The following is a 16,836-nucleotide window of genomic DNA, read 5'->3' on the forward strand; positions in this document are numbered from 1 at the left end:
TATTTTATTTATTAATTTATTTTAAAGTATACATGTAATGGATACTTTATTAATTACTCTTATTTCTTTATTTAGTAATCTTATTTCTCAAATACAAAATTTCCCAATACAAAATCAACATTCTCTTAACATTTTTTTGGTCACTGATCGCAAAATGTGTTTTAATTTTTTTTTATTTGCGGATACTTTAAGGTCTCTTTCTTTTGCTCGTCGATAAGATGGTGAAAGTACGACGTGGTACCAATTTTATGTGAACAGAGGGATTACTACTTTACAGTACCCACACAATGAAAACTTGCCGCTTTCGTAATTTACGGCGTTTTGAGTTTACAACTTTACCCAAGATTTAAAATGAATGGACTATAATAGGTAATACTTTACTTCCGTCTAAAAAATAAAATAAAAGTTGCAAGTTTGGTTGCCTACCTAGCTACAATGTTTGGGCCGTCTAATGCACTGACGCGCGTATTCAAAAAATGAACATAGGGAAACCCATGTTCAGCGAAATAAAATCCTCACTATACATCTAACCTATGTTTCAAGCTGTGTTTATTGGAGCCTGGAGTTCAAGTAACGACATACGTTTTCGGATTCATGGATAACTCGACTACAAATTAATTTGATCGCTCGATACTTTGATTCCTTATTTGTAAAACGGTATCTATCAATCTGAGCTTTTAGAATGTAGTGTTGCATAACATAAAATTTTCGCGGGAACTCTACCGAGAATAACCCAGTAGACACTGACAATATATTGACAATTCAATAGTCTGATTTACATAGATTAAATTTTAAGTGTCCCAGTTTTATTTGTCCATCGACCGTACCTATATGATTCTTTTTAACTTACATTTTAATGCATAATAAAATCTCTAACCTTGTTTTTTTTTAATGTACCCTTTTTCTTTCATTAGTTTCATTTGGATTAAATTTGTTCGCTATTTAAATTCTTTTGATACTTTTCATAAAACTAGCGGCCCTATCTTATCTTATATTTACCTACCAATTTCTTTTAAGCACAAGACATGCAAGTTTGTCTTGATCGTTGTCAAAAGTAATAAATCCAAATTTTAAGCAAAATGGATTGAAAATTGTTCACTGCCAAGACGACAGAGATATTAAAGGTGCTGGAGAACCCGAAGTAATTCTTGTTGGACGCATTTTTGCTTTTTCTCCTTGAATGCCCCACTTTCCTTCGCGTAAACATTAGTTAGTTTCTTCATCCGTTTACCTATTTCAGAGTTGAAACGTAACATCACAAACTAAAAACACGGAGGACGAAAAGGAGCATTACAAAGAGAAATCAAAGAATGGCTTGTTTTATTCTTTCCAATTCGAGGTGCGTACGTTAAATAAAGTACCTACAAGGAGAGCAATAAAAGTGTTACGTCCTTTTCTTGATATAAACAACTTGTAGTGGGCGAATTAACGACGACGATTGTTAATGACAATAATGGAAACGATTTTATTGTTTATTATCAATAATATGACACTTTAAAAATTAGTAATTAATATTTGATATTAACAATAAACTAGGTATCGATTGTGTTAAAGTTCTTTGGATATAAGTAAAATAAATGATATGTAACAAAATTACAGATACATATAAAAATAAACAACCCATAACATTGCTCATAGTTCATAATACACTTTCTACATCATTTATTTATTCAACTAGTCAGGTATACTCATATTTGTGATCACCTCAACATTAACAATACAATCATTCACCATGAACATTGTTGATACAAGAATATTATACAAAACGTCACACAAATTTTAAGTATGCGATATATACTTTAGTCTTCCGAAAATAGAGTTACTATAAAACCTACGTTCATTAAAGATTTAAATTGTTGCTTGGCGAAGCAATCACTTAAGCCGACTTAGGCCTCCGCGTAGGCCGGACCTGAACCTACTCAAAACTACACGGAACTACTATTCGAGTTGCACTGCGCCAAGATGTGGCACTGCTGCTCGAGTCTTTGTACTTTAGCGATCAAGTAAGAATTCTCCACGTACAATTCTTTCACCAGCATATCGGACCTAGCCAACCTCTCCAACTGGTCGTTGCAGATCCTCACCTGCTGCTCCAGTTTCTCCTGATGGCTCCTAAGAATGCACTGCAACTCCGTCTTCTCACCCCGGTGGTGCTGTCGGCATTCTGTAAAAACGAAATTTCACGAGGGCACGGCGACGCGATCGATACTCACGCTGCAAAGCTTGCTCTGTGTAAAAGTGCTGCTGCTTTAGCACCATCTGCAACTGCCTGCACCTCTGTTCCAAATGGTGCAGTCGTCCGTTCAAGCCGTGAATGGTACTTACGGGCAACGAGATGACTTGTTCTTGCGCGAATCCCTCCTCGTTTTTCTTCATGTCTTGGTTGTTCTTCTTGTAGAGGCAGTTGTTGCGGTCGTGCTTCCGCGTCCGTTTGGGCCTGCACGGGGTGGTGTTCTTCTCGAGGGTCGAAGAGTTCGACGTTGAGGGTTGTTCGCCTCCGTTCTGCCACGACAACGACGTCGTCGACCCGCTCTTCGCTTCCTTGTTCCACACGAAGTTCGCATCGACGTATTCTTTTTCAGTTTTCTTCGGCGTATCGGATGGAGACCACGGTACTGGCATCGCATCTGCGGAAAACAGATTCGTGGACTCGACCATGCACAGCGACAGAGTGTTCATCTTGTTGCTGATTCTGACGTTCTCGTCTAGGTCCTCCGCTTGGACCCCCACTTCGCTGCGCTCCCTCTCCTTCAGGGCCAACTCCGTCAGCTTCTGTTTCAGAATCGCTATCTCTTCGTTCTTCCGGAAGAGCTCGTTTTCGCTCTGCGCCCTGTACTCCTCGTACTCTTGCTCCAGATCTGTGAACTGCTTCTCCAGATTGTCCGTTTCTTCGATTGGAGGTAGTCTGTTGTCGACGGTGTCTTGATTGGCGAACTGCTCTTCGTACTCCGCCATTTTGTTGATCAGATCAGCCAGTTTCTCGCTGCTCTGGTTCTGCTCCTGCTCGAAGAACTGGCGCTCCTCGTCCAACTTGGACTGCCAGTAGTCCTCGCACTTTTCGTACTCGTTCCTCAACAGCTCCACGCAGTTCTCCAGCTCGGAGCACTTCGCCTTCAAGATCTCGTTCTGTTTTTCGTACCTTTCGATCGCCTCTTCGAACGAATAATCCGATTCGGTGGCCGTGCTGGCGTCCGCGAACCTTCGCCCTTCGGCACTCCCGCTCAAGATCTTCTCCAGTTGGTCGCTGACGCTCTTCAAGTTGTCGCAACTCAGACCGTTCTTGTTTATCATCTTGCTGATGTTGCTCAGATCCCTGAATATCTTTTCTAGTTCTTGTACACGTGCTTTAAGGCTGTTTATTGTTTCGCACGTGGCGCTTTCCTAGCGGGCGGACAAACAACTTCGGTTAAAAACTTTACTAGAGCAAATGTGGTCAACATGCGTACGTGCAGATTAACAAGAAATTGTCGTATACCGTGTGTTTGCTTTGCATGAACTCTAATATGTTTTTCTATTTGTTAACAAGAAATATTTTACAACAAATATTATTAGTGACAGGACCTTTAATTTTATTCATGAGTAGACTTACATCATCTGCGCAGCTGCCATCTTTATCTGTCTTATTCTGAATCAAAAACTTAAGTGACATATGACAAGTCTATATGTCACGTGTCACATAATGTAATACATAAGAGAACTCATAATTTATAGCAAAAGTTATCACTGAAATGAGCAAGAAACTATTGTGAGGCAGAAAGAAGTGAAGTAAAGTGAAGAATAAAGAATAGTTGTAACAGGGGAGAAAAAAATGTAAGTGTTGAAAACTATTTCATGAAAAGAAAAAAGAATGTTGAATAAATAAAAGGAAACCAATAAAAACGAATAAGAAGTTTAAGGAAATTGAGATGGGTATAAGTTTTTCCCAATCGACTAGGATTATTTGCAATCTTCATTAAAAAGACTTTGTCAAAGAACCTCTCAATTTGTTCCGAAATCATTTGTGAACTATTCCGCACATGGAATCTTGGCCACAACTGACATTTAACTGACAAATATGTGTGAACTGGCCTTTATTGAATATAACCCAACTTTTGACTCGATAATGCCATTTCCCTGCTTTTTTAATGTCACAAGAAAAACTTCAAAGTGATTTTTAATAATTGTCATTTATTAATGACACTAATTTACATCATTTTTTTAGAAATGTCAAAAAAATGTTGGCCAAGATTCCGTATCCGGAATAGTACATAGCTGTTGTCCAGGGCAACCGTTGCCATGTGCGTGTTTGCGGCCATGACAACGGTTGTCAGGAAGTTGTTGATAGTTGGTAATTTTGTAAAAATCGAATTAAAACCTTTCTCAAAAAAAAAAGATTCCTATTCGTGTTTGTCATATACTGACTGAAGAGTTTTGCTCATTTTGGATCAAAAACGAATTCGAATGAACATTTCCAAGGCTCTTTTGGAGCGTTTTAAGCGAAGCTTGTCGGAATTTTTGCGACGATTCATTACTGTCGATGAAACTTGGATTCATCACTATACTCCGGAAACGAAACAACAGTCAAAAGAGAGGACTGCGAAGGGTGGAACTGCTCCGAAAAAGGCGAAGACGGTTTCGTCGGCCGGGAAGGTGATGGAGACGGTTTTTTGGAATTTTGCTCATCGACTATCTTGAAAAAGGTAAATCAATAAGGGAGGTTTATTACGCATCATTACTTGACAAGTTGAGAGAAGAAATTGGGACAAAAAGACCGCATTTGAAGAAGAAATTTTTGCTGCATTAAGACAACGCCCCTGTTTACACCTCGGCAGTCGCCGTGGCCAAAATTCACGAATTACAGTTCGAATTGATCGACCACCCACCATATTCACCAGATCTGGCTCCGAGCCACTTTTCTATTTCCTAAGCTTAAAGTTTGGCGCGAAGGACAGAAATTTTCATCGAATGAGGAGGTTAACTCATCCGTACGCACCTATTTTTCAGAGAAAGATTCCAACTACTATTTGAAAGGGTTAAAGGGCTAGATCATTGCTATAAAAAGTGCATGGACTTAAAAGGAGACTACGTTAAAAAATAAAATAAAAAAAATTTCGATGGAAAAAATACTTGGTTCTATGTTAGTTAGGCTCACAACATTTCAGACTGCTCTCGTAGAAATAAGATCGAAGAATGGGACAGGCGGAATATAACTAATGCCGGGTGACTTTCAATGATTTCAATTTTTTTTTTGTTCTGTTGTCAACACATTTACGATTTTATGTTGGAACACTAGACTGTCAAATTCAAATATTACAGTTCAAAAGTCAAAATAAATTAAATTTTCATTACCACGATTTATTTATTTGCAAAAATCTAAACTAGAAGGCGAATCAACAGACAGCTCTTTGACAAATGACTTGGCGTACTAATAATTCAAAGTCACTCGGTATTTTCATATGGCTAAAATTGAAACATCAATTTGGAAAACATTTTCAAGGTTAACTAGCCTCTACCTTGGCAATAAAGAAAAAAATTAATATTTACTGCAAAAAGGCCAACAGAAAGATTGAAAAAAGATGAAAGCATATTTATTAGGTTGTTTCATAATAGTTAAATTATAGTCATTGTAAGCTGAATTAAAATAAATATACACTACGAGTGTAGCGTCTAGAACTAGTTCCGTAAAATCGAAACTGTTGAATTCCTTTTGAATCCTCAGACAGGTTAATTTAATTTTTTTTTGAAGTGCATTTTTCCATTGTTGTTTATTGGCACACTATAACGTCTTCGGATTTTTTTTTAAATGTCACGCCAAGTTTGAATAGATAATGGGAATTTCGTATTCGGCTATCTGTCAAAGTATGACATTGACAGTTTTTAGGATAATTTAGTTAAAGTAAAAACAGAAATCCACAAAAAATTGGTTTAATCGTGACCCCCTGCGTAATGTCCTCCCAAGATTTCAGATTGGATATTGTTAGGGAGTTAATACAGGGCTTCGCGATTCGTGTCACAAGAAGGCTGTGTCCCTATTTTAATAAATGGAGTCACAGCACACATGAATAATAATTGTGGATGATAATTTGAATACTTACTTACATTATTATTATCAGTTAATGCATGTTATTGTATGTAAAGTATGTCATTGAGAAATTATTCCACTCTCTATATTCTACTCTCAATATTCGACCACACTGAATTTTTGTTTTCACTTTAATGTCGAAAACTGTCAACGTTATTCATTGACATATGGCCGAGTTCGGATTCAAACTTCTACTCAAATACGAAAAAAATATCGAGTGTGACTTAGAGGAAAAACTGTCGTTAATGCCATAGTGTGAAAACAAGAAACGATCGAAAAATGACAATGACTTGCTGAGGATTTAAAAAAAAATCGAACTGTATTTTATATGTAAGAATCGTGAGCAGTAATACATTTCTACGAACAAAACACAAGTTTTTATAACGAGTGTTTTTTTTTAATTTGGCGTCGATTACGAGTACAACTCTGATCAGCTGTTTAAATCTGACCATACTTTTTGCGTGTTTTTAATCTTCAGTTCAGTTTGAAAAATGTGTGTTTTTAAGATAAGTGGTTCATTCACAGTTGACTCTTCAATGCCAAATTTAAAAAAATACCTTTATACAGGGTGTCCCAGAACTCGCGGATCAAATTGAAACTGTATATTCCTTGATGGTAATGAAGGTAAAAAACGTTTAGAAAAATATTCAGGGTGCAACAGCTTTTTAGTTATGAATTAATCAAATTGACCAATAGAGCTCGATCTAATTTCCCCTTTATGAGAAAATTGAGTACCTTCCCTCAATTGCCAAGCAACGTATAATTTGATGAATAATAAAATTATTTTCAATATTTATCTGGTCAACTTGTCGAAACAGACGTCAAAAGTGACAGCTACTTTTGAAATAACCAAAAATGGGATAATTGCGCCAAAGGCAGGTGAATAATTGTACAGAATCTAAATCAGGGAACGCAAGAAGTTTCTTCTTCCGACAATGAATGAAATATGGTTTGTTATGAGCGAAAATTTCCAGAGCAATTGTAACCTTGAGGGGTATGGGAAATTGACGGGAGGGATATGATGAATTGAACCTTTGTTGATGGAAGGTAAAATGGCGACGTAGCGTCAAGTGAGTAATACATATTACTACCTTAAAAATCTTAGTAAAAAGTGAAATATGCAGGGCCTGTGAAGTGAATCGGAATCACAAGAAATTTATCCTGACTCCTGTGCATACACTCTGCATCTGCAACGTATTAGCGCAGCTACACGAGCGGGACGAGTCATCGTCGAAATGAAAGAAAAGACTTTTAGGAACATTCTTGACATTGCTAAAAAAGCTGGAGTTACACGTAGGTTTTGAGCAACAAATCAAGCATAGTGGCAGTTCTGAAAGAAAGAAGACAAAACTGGATTGAACTAACCTATTTATTTTAGCATCATTATTAGTAAAAATTTAAGATCAAATTTTATAACTAAACGATGTAGAATGCAACAAATGAAATAAGAAACATGCAAAATAAAAAGAATAATTTATAACATGTGTTCAAATTGACCACCTTTCATCTGAAGGAATAGGCGAGCTCGTTTTATTAAATTTTCCCTTGCCAGTCTAAGCACATTAGGAATAACAGTAGCCAGTGTTTCGTGAATTTGGTTATTTAGTTCTTCTAAAATATTGATAGGTTCGCGGTAAATATAGTTTTTCAAATATACTTCTTCTACCGTCGTCATCAAAGGACTGAAGAACAGCATCTTCAGTCTCTGGCGTTCTAACTTCTCGCGGGGGACCACCAATTTCTTGTCAGGTAGGCACCAAGGACCCAGTGTCTCGAGCACGGTACACCAACCATAGAAATACGTTATAATTTGGATATGGCAAACGTCGTGGAAAACGTATTGCATATTCCCTTGCTTCCTCACGTGCATTGCGCGGGCACTTTCCATAAATTATGAGCATTTCGGCATACTCTGCAGCTGTATATATTATTTCAATACGAAGTTTGACAATTTCGAATCAAATTATAACTTGACTTTGTCAAAATCTTCACAGTTGCCCAAACATTTACTTGAAATTCCATACCATTCTTACTAGAATTATGTTGCTAGGCAATTCAAACCTTTGGTTAAATTTACGTGAAATTCAAATTAACAGCGTCCTTCTGATTGGTCAACTTGAATTATTCATTACAAAAAATCGAGTATACCCTGTCCTTTTTTTTAAACGCTATTGCTTTCAGTTATCACCAAGGATAACGCACTGTAAATTTGATCCGCGAGTTCTGGGACACCCTGTATTTCTTTTGATAAAAATCTCAAAGAAATAAAGTTTTCGGAAGCACTGTGATCATCAAAAATGTTTCTTTTTAAAAGTGGTTGCTGTGCTGTAATCGATAATCGATGGGTGACAAATCGGAACAGTATGGTGCACGTTTCATACGGAATTAAATGGACTTCAGTTCAGTGATATAGTAAAGAAAAAAACTTTGGACTGTCAAAACAAAATGTTGCATAATATGTTTGCTTTAATTGTAGGTATTTAGTCTTCTCTCTAGGTTAACTCATCAAATCTAGTAACAAAATAAAATTAGCACTTTTCAAGCAAAATTTAGCAAAAAATATTAAATAGAGCTGTTTTACTACAAATTTCTAATTTTTTCCCATTTTTTTGTTCCACATAATGCTATGGACCCTCTCGAGCTAATAAAAGTACACTACATAGTTCCTTCTGAAAATGTTCAACCTTCCGTTTTCACAAAATAAATATAATTAAGTTTGCAATTTATTTTTGACAATATCAAATTTAAGCAAATGAGCAATTTGAAAAATCATAGATACCACGTTGTCAATATGAAAATAACTAGTAAATTAACCGCCCTACAAACAATAACTTGGAAATTCTCCACCTTTGTCGAGGGTTATACAGGGTCGGGCATCGTATATAGTATTTTTATCTTCCTAAGGAATTTTGGCTTAAGTCATAAATAAACCGAACAAAGACCCTACTTAAAGAAATTTATTGTAATATTGTATCGTGTGTTCCAATAAAAACTCACTCGCAGTATGCCATGACTATAGAGATAGATAGACTGGTCATGTCGATTTTAGGATCATTGGAAGTAGTTCATTTGTTACTTACAAATTTTCATCATATTGTGAGTTGTGACAGATAACCTATAAATTTACTTTAGTAGTTCATTTCACATCTGGTACTAAGACATACTTCACTTTTGTCATGGCTTGCTGCGAGTGAGTTTTTTGTGGAACACACGATACCTTTCAATCACTAACCGGCCTCGAAGAAAAAAATTACCTGGGGTAGTACTCCAAATATTTGTCGGAGACCCTCTAGTGATTGACAGGCACAATATGACAATAAATTTCTTTAAGTGGGGTCTTTGTTCGGTTTATTTAGGGTTTAAGTCAGAATTCCTTAGGAAGTTACAAGCACTATACGCGCACGCGAGAAATCGCGTCGAAATTTTTCACACTTACCTGGGTATTGGTAAGGCTGTACATTTCATAATTTTTTGATAATTATGTATTCACTAACAAACAAAACAAAAAAAAAAAAAAGTTATTTTTACCAAAAAGTCAAATTCTGATTTTTATACTAACCTACCCAGATTCACTTCCTATAATTATTTATGAAATCAGCGGGAAAAAACACCAACTAGATTTTGAATTAAATGCAATTTTACATTTTAACTTTGAAAATCATTTTTATTTATGACCTGCTACTTGTGCTGTTGTAAATTTAGGTGACAATGGAAATGATCAATTTTTAGGCTCAAAATGGTTGGCTAGTAGTGAATGATCCTTTTGTTTGCCAATTATACCTTTTGGGCCATAAATCACGCGTCTGGTTTGTGTTAAAATAAAAAAAACAATTATTTAGCTAACCAAGTCAAAATTTGTATTTGTGCTACCAGGGTTTGATGCACTAGCAAGTACAGATTCATTTAGTGCAAAAACTTTATAGGTAAATTAACAGTTAATATCAGAAAACAAACAAAACTGTTATGGCCTTATTTATTAACAAATATTTTTTTTTTAAATCTCAAATATACCTTATCAATAATTAGTTAGGTATATAAAATTTCGACAATTTTATTTAATTAGAAGTCGCGATTTCTCGCGTGCGCGTATTCGACGCCCGACCCTGTATTATCAACAAATACTTTCATCCAGTTTGACATTTGCTTTAATTAGATGTAAGTTGTCATAGCAACACTTGTTTAATTTCACATTAGTCTCGTGGGACTTTTGATCATTTTTAAAATGTGTAACGAATAAAAATTACACTTTAGCCTTTGAAAAAATAGGATGTTCCATTCTTTGTCATACAAATCTGACGTTCCAAAAGAAAGCACTGTGGCCACCAAAAATGTTTTTTTCCGATGTTGTCATCGATGGATGACAAATTGGAACAGTATGGTGCACGTTTCGTACCCTAACTGGTTCAATTTTCGGACGGTTAATTACGAAATACCTAGCCGAGCGTTCTCACGCAACCATGTGGATCCTTTTCTATTAATCAATGCGGACCGCAATTTGCTCAATTTTTGATACATTTCATCAACTTATGCACAATCACTGTCGGATGTAATACAGTTTGGCCAAGATTAAGAAAATTATAGTGCACCACTCCTGTTGACATCCATCACACCCTGGCCATCATTTCCAATGATTTTTTGGTTTTTGACAAAGTTTTGAAGGTTTATCTCTTTCGAAACAGTGCATCATCGTCAAAATTCATAAAAAAATAAATTTTTCGTGGAACGTAATTTTCTTTTTAGACAAGGTGCAAAGCAAATTTCGCAGCAACTTTAAATTTTTTCTCTTTCCAATTGCAATGTCTACATTTTTACATTTTATTTAACTACAAGCTCCCCTGCTGTTATTATAGATTTGGCCTCCATCGGAGTGGTCAAAACGTAATTGTGAAGAAGTTAATTACGACCTCGACCTTCCTGTTCTCTCATGCATTCATCTCCACTCCGAAATTTTGCAAACCAACATTAAAATGTTGCGTTCTACAGCCGAACCTTTCCCTAACGCAGCATCCATCTTTTTTACAGATTCGGTGACAGTTTGCCCTCAAGTTAAATCGAAAATTGCGTTTCTGCACTGCTCACGTTGTACAACTTTACAAAATCAAAATTAAACACAAATTAAAAACCACAAGGTGCTGTGACCACAACCAATGATGCCAATCATTTGCAATGATTGTCACTTGTTTTCGATAATGACTGGAAAATTTTGAAGAACGAAAATTTACAACAGGATAACCTAATAAAAGAATTGGAACATGAATGTGTAAAAAAGAAAGAAAGAAAGCAGACAAGCGGAAGTAACAAGATGGACGGACGGAATAGGGGAATCTAAGTGTAGTTTTTTCTTATTAAGTAAAATTAAATCTCGCAAAAGGTGAAGGTTTTGGAGGTGGAGTTGTGGCGATTAATTATTTAACCACCCTCCGTGAGATAGTTTGTGAAGGAAAAGGTATTCATCGAAAATAGCGATCGATGATTATTATTAGAATGTGATCAAAAAGAAAACAAATCAGAGCAGGCGTTGCAAATTATCGGTTATGTCGTAGCGGAATTCTATGCAAATAAGCCTTCAATGCGTGGGCGTAGACAATTTGTGGTCTCAAACGCTACTATAAATCATACCTCATAAATTATAGACGTTGGAATTATAATTGTGCATTTTATTATTATTACCTGATAATGGAGAAAATGTATAAAATAAACAAGAGCAACATTTTACATTTAAGAATGGGTAATTTGCCAGCTTTATTGCCAAACGCGACGCCACTGGTAAGCAGATTTTTCGCGGTAATGTCAAAGAAATGTCAACGATGTGCTGTTGTTAACCTAGAAAACAACTTTTCGATTTCGGCAAAGTTTACAGATGTTTACTGTAATTGTAAGCAACAATTATCCCAGAATAAGTGGTAAAATGGGTTTTACCATTGAATATAAAGCATTAATTATTAATAATTAATTTTTGATGGATTTTTCGAGAGGTGGGCGACCAATAACACGACTGTGCATATGCGTATGAGTCAATCTAAGATAAACTTTTCGATAAGACGAAAGATGATGTAGCACTCTTGATTTGTTTCCTTTTTTATCACTCGTAATCTTAGTTCAATGTCAATATTATGATCATTGATCAACAAAAAAGAGATGAGAGTTGGCTATGGAAAATAAAATGTCGAAAAATTTGCGACGTAACTGTCAGTCGTCAATATTGATGTTTACGTAAATTTTACTTAAAAAATGGTTTTCACTCGAGAATACAAAACATTCATGACACAATCATATTTTCGAAATGAGAAAGAAAACGATGCCCGGATTTACCATTTAGAACCTTTATTATTGGAATTTCGGTAAAATCTCTCATCATTTATGTTGGTATGATTGAAGTTACGACATACGTTTTCAGAAGTTTTGTTTTCCATAGCCGCCCATTATCTCTTTTTTTGTAGATCGTATTGTATTGAACATAGAAATATCAAGAAGTCCAGCTGGAGCGTTGGAAAAAGATAAACATTGATTAAAATCAGTTTTAAATAAAGGACTAAGAGAAATACACTTTACCTGCGCAATCTGTACCGAAGGCGCTAGAATCAGAATAAAGAAAATTGAAACTTGTTCTTTTCTTGATCATAAGTTCATATTTCTGGATCTAGAACAAGAATACTCGAGTTCATGTAAAGTGGAACACACTGTATAGCGACATTTACAGTGAGTAAATTCTTCTAATTTTTGATGGAATGAGCACTTTAGTGCAGCATCTTTTTTGTACAACGGATGTTAATAAAATATTTGTGACGTTTTTAACTATTGTTTTTATATGAACGATTAGGCACACGCTTATCACATGCTGTAATAAAGAAAGTGATAACGTATTCATGATAATGACTGATAATCAGTTACTATACTTCCGAATGACTTCGGTGACAAAATAAACAACTGTCTCGGATTAATTCGGCATTACGGGTAAGAAGTTAATCTTTCGCTTTTATGACACACACACACACAAACACTGCAAACAAATCAGCGAACATCAATTAAGGAAGCTTCTCCATAAATAAAACAAGAACAAGCTACAAAAGCGAATTTATTGCTTAAAATCATACAAAAAAAAAAAAAAAAATAAATAAAATTGAGAAGTTATGGAGAAGCTTCGAAATGATAGCACCAGAGCACAGGTCGATCACACTAAAAACTTAAAACAACTCGTAATACTGATAATGTACAATGAAAATTCCCAAGCTTCTCCATAGAACAATCAAAATAAATAAAGCTCATAGTGCGACCATTCCACATAAAAAATCTCATTACAAATAACAGAAAAATAAAAAAAAAATCAATCTACCAATTTCCCAACAGTTTATCTTATCAACTATCGTAAAACAGCCGATCGGCAGTTGCGAAAGCGCCGTCAGACTTTTTGACTTACCACCGCATTCTCGCTCGGTACTGGTATCGAATGCTGGACCAGGATCTGCTCGAGGAAGGCGACCTTCGCCTGCAACCTGGCGATCTCTTCTTGTTCGTTGGCGGAGACGGAGAGAGAAGTGTCGAAACCATCGATCTCGGCTTCGAAACCGCTCTCGTTCGATGCGAACGGCACCACGTCCAGGTCCTTGTGGAATTTGCGCACCTTACCCAGCCTCGGACTCCCGTCGGCTGGAAACGACAGAAAAATGTCTGGTGTGAAGGTCTCCGTGATCTACGTGCTCGTCGTCGAATATGCTAATTCGTATTTGTTTAACAAATTAAACTCGGCATCGAAATAAGTCATGACACCGGTGGGGCTCTGTGTGACGTTCAAATTTGAACTCCGAGGGAAAAAACCGAATCGAAGGTGATCCGAGACACCTGACTACTAACGCAAACGCACTCCGTGTGATTTATCATCTCTGATAAAGTACTCGTTAGTGTTGCAATTACATATTAAGCTAATACTTGGTTCTCAAGTTTACTGCACGCTGTAAAATGAAATAGAAAAATACTGGAGCAGAATCTAATTGGTGGTCTGTAAAGTTGAAATAGTTCAACTTCACATCTCAAGACTGGTTTTGTGTGGTCCAACATGTTTTGTCATTTTGACAGCCCACGCAACACTCAGTGCCAACGGGGAAACCGTGAACTAATTCGATTACCATTTCTTATTCTAGTTTCGTTCAATTATGTTCCACAGTTTTTACCTTTAATCCTGAGTGATTATTAAAAACAAGAATCAACTTGGAAAACACTTAACACAAATGAAGGATTTTACTAAAAAAAAACTGTGAATTCTTGTCAACAAATTAATAAAATGTCAGAATTTACACAAGTCAACTTTTCACTTGTTAAGAATCGCCCAACAAAAATCTAGGTTGCGATATCGAAACCAGTTATCACGTCTGAAATTTCGATAGACAATAAAATTAACTGCTGATTACCCTTGATATTACTTTTTCGTTAAAGATGATTCTTGATATTTAAAAAATGTTATCTCGGGGAAAAAAGTGATGAGACACGACGGCCTATTCTGGGGGAAATCCATGTTATCACAGAATAAAAATAAATTGATGAAGGATATAAACCCAACCTCATTCACTGAGTACTACATATCACTAATATCACAACATTATGGTTGTGCAACGGTAAAATACGTATTATTTAAATAAATACGTTGTTTAATAAATATTATACACCAAGTGAATTAAACATTCGTTTATTCACGAAAAGATGTTGATCTCACAAGCACGTAGTGCGAGTGTGATCATATCTTTGAGTGAATAACAATGTTTAATTCACGAGTCGTATATATGTTTTTATTCAATTTTGACGATATTTTGAACAAAAAATAGAATGATATTCAAATCACACGAATTAGTTTAGAACAATCATGTAGACTGCGTAAAACATTTTCGTGAGAACAAGTTGTTTACATTTTTCCAAACTTGTGGTACTTGTGACGTTTGCGCGAAAAATGGCTGGAATCGTAGAAGATCAAGACAAAACGGAAGTTTTTGTACCCCCGGAAGTTCTGCATGAAGCATTGAATGCTTTGAATAAAGTGGTGCCAGCCAAATCAAAACATTCGTATGAAAAAGAATATGCGATTTTTTAATCCACTAGTGAATTAAAATTTTTTTAATTCACTAGTGAATCAAATCCACAAAATTTCACTAGTGAATCATTGCCTGCTTATGACGGTTGTTATGGAGTTAATAAAGTCACTTTAAACTGTCAAAATTGAATAAAATAATTAAGAGAAATCGCTATGATTCTAATTAGGCCACAAAATAGTGACGAAACTTATACCGAGTGACTATAAATGATTTAAGCAAAATAGTGGATTGGCAACACTGATGCAGTTGGTAGTGCAAATCTTCTCGTGCATCATCTGTCAATCATTTCTACACTCACCGGCAGAAAAAGCGGAACACCATTATTATTTAAAAATCTATCGTCGCGGTATGTGGTTGCTCTTTTTCAATCAGTCTCTTGAAACCTTCTAACAGCTCTGTGACGACTAACAAGAGGAGCCTCAATAGCATTAGCTGCATAACGGAAACAACAACAGTCTTCAACCAAAGCTACTGCTCTGGCAATATTTACACCAGCTAGAGGCATTTTTTTACGTTCTGCACTTAAATTCGAAGTTAACAACAATAAAAAATTACAAAAGTTATAAAAATCTAACCAGGTTGCTTGTTTATTATAAAAATGGTAAATTTAAGAAAAGAAGGTTTTTAAGCAAAAAATTTGTTTTTATGCGAAATTGCTAATAAAATAGCCTATGCTAATGCTCAAGGTTATGTTTGCTATCATTGCCTCTTGGTCAAAATACATCAAAATAGGTATTATGGGAATAATTTGTTGTTGACTAATTAGTGTTCCGTTTTTTTTGCCGGTGAGTGTATTTAGGTTAGGTTATGTCACGAAGTATATTGGCGTTAGAAAAAAATAAATTTTTTTGACGTTTGTTTCAATTTTGAAAATTGCGTGTGTCATGCCAACGATGTTGCCTACTAAAGATTTCAAATGTGTTACCAACATAACAAAATAATTTTCAATCATTGATAGTCACTCGGTATTTTTTATGCTGGTAGGTACTGTCAACTGTAGAAAAATGAGTAGTTTTTTTGACATCAAGACGGACTGTTTGAGTTGGCAATACAATTAAGAAATCTTTTTTATTCGGCCATTTGCTACACTTCAAACGTATGTTTTGTTTGTTTATTTGACATATATCTGACGTAACATTATCAGCGACAAAATGCCAGTAAAAATTAACGGTAAAAAGAGATTAAACTCGAAATACGAAACAATTATCTAAAATTTAACTAGAGGAAATTGTGATACATTGTTGCTTCCAGAATTAAAATCTCTATCAGAATTACTAAAAAAAAGTATGTAATCCCATTTGAAAAAAATTTTTTTGACAGTTTAGTCTTGAAGCCCTTGGAGGCATACGTGAATTTATTAAGCCGTTTTGTAGCCTATTAACAACCATTTCATTTGGTGTATAGATAATTAAAATCTTCCGATAAATAAGGGAGCTATGGACTCGTCTTTTTTTTTGGGACACCTGTATGATGAGATTTTTCACCCTATGTCAAATGTTGTCAGCTCTATTTTGGGTGTAAATTGCGGTGTTGTGGTTCTTTGATTAAAAAATAAACTATATACTGGAGGCATGACTACTACCCGTCCATTTACTGCAAATTTTACAAAATTGAGTGGGGGAGTTTGGGGACAAGTCTGTCAAAGTGTCAATTGGTAAAAACGCCAAATAAGATCGCGTGAATATACCGCGTAAG

The 16,836-nt window shown here is 35.6% G+C and overlaps 1 protein-coding gene and 2 long non-coding RNA genes across 3 annotated transcripts in view; 1 reads left to right on the forward strand and 2 right to left on the reverse strand.

Moving 5' to 3' along the window:
* Nucleotides 1-1,458: 1,458 nt before the first annotated feature.
* The window catches only part of Nin (blastoderm-specific gene 25D), a 41,649-nt gene continuing 26,271 nt past the window's right edge, over nt 1,459-16,836 (reverse strand). Inside the window, exons 3-5 of the mRNA XM_069042822.1 lie at nt 13,479-13,708; nt 2,214-3,381; nt 1,459-2,164 (exon numbers count right to left, since the gene is read on the reverse strand). Of these exons, the coding sequence (XP_068898923.1) occupies nt 1,926-2,164; nt 2,214-3,381; nt 13,479-13,708 (1,637 nt within the window). The 3' untranslated portion in view covers nt 1,459-1,925. The remainder of the gene's footprint in view (nt 2,165-2,213; nt 3,382-13,478; nt 13,709-16,836) is intronic.
* LOC138126996 (uncharacterized) lies at nt 6,628-8,300 on the forward strand. Its single transcript, XR_011158044.1, has 2 exons — nt 6,628-7,131; nt 7,186-8,300. It is a non-coding gene; the product is annotated as an uncharacterized lncRNA (long non-coding RNA).
* Nucleotides 7,413-13,472, reverse strand: LOC138127001 (uncharacterized). Its single transcript, XR_011158050.1, has 2 exons — nt 7,728-13,472; nt 7,413-7,672 (listed from the first exon to the last, which is right to left on the reverse strand). It is a non-coding gene; the product is annotated as an uncharacterized lncRNA (long non-coding RNA).

This window comes from Tenebrio molitor, chromosome 3 (genome assembly GCF_963966145.1).
Source record: "Tenebrio molitor chromosome 3, icTenMoli1.1, whole genome shotgun sequence".
In the NCBI taxonomy this organism is placed as follows: Eukaryota; Metazoa; Arthropoda; class Insecta; order Coleoptera; family Tenebrionidae; genus Tenebrio; species Tenebrio molitor.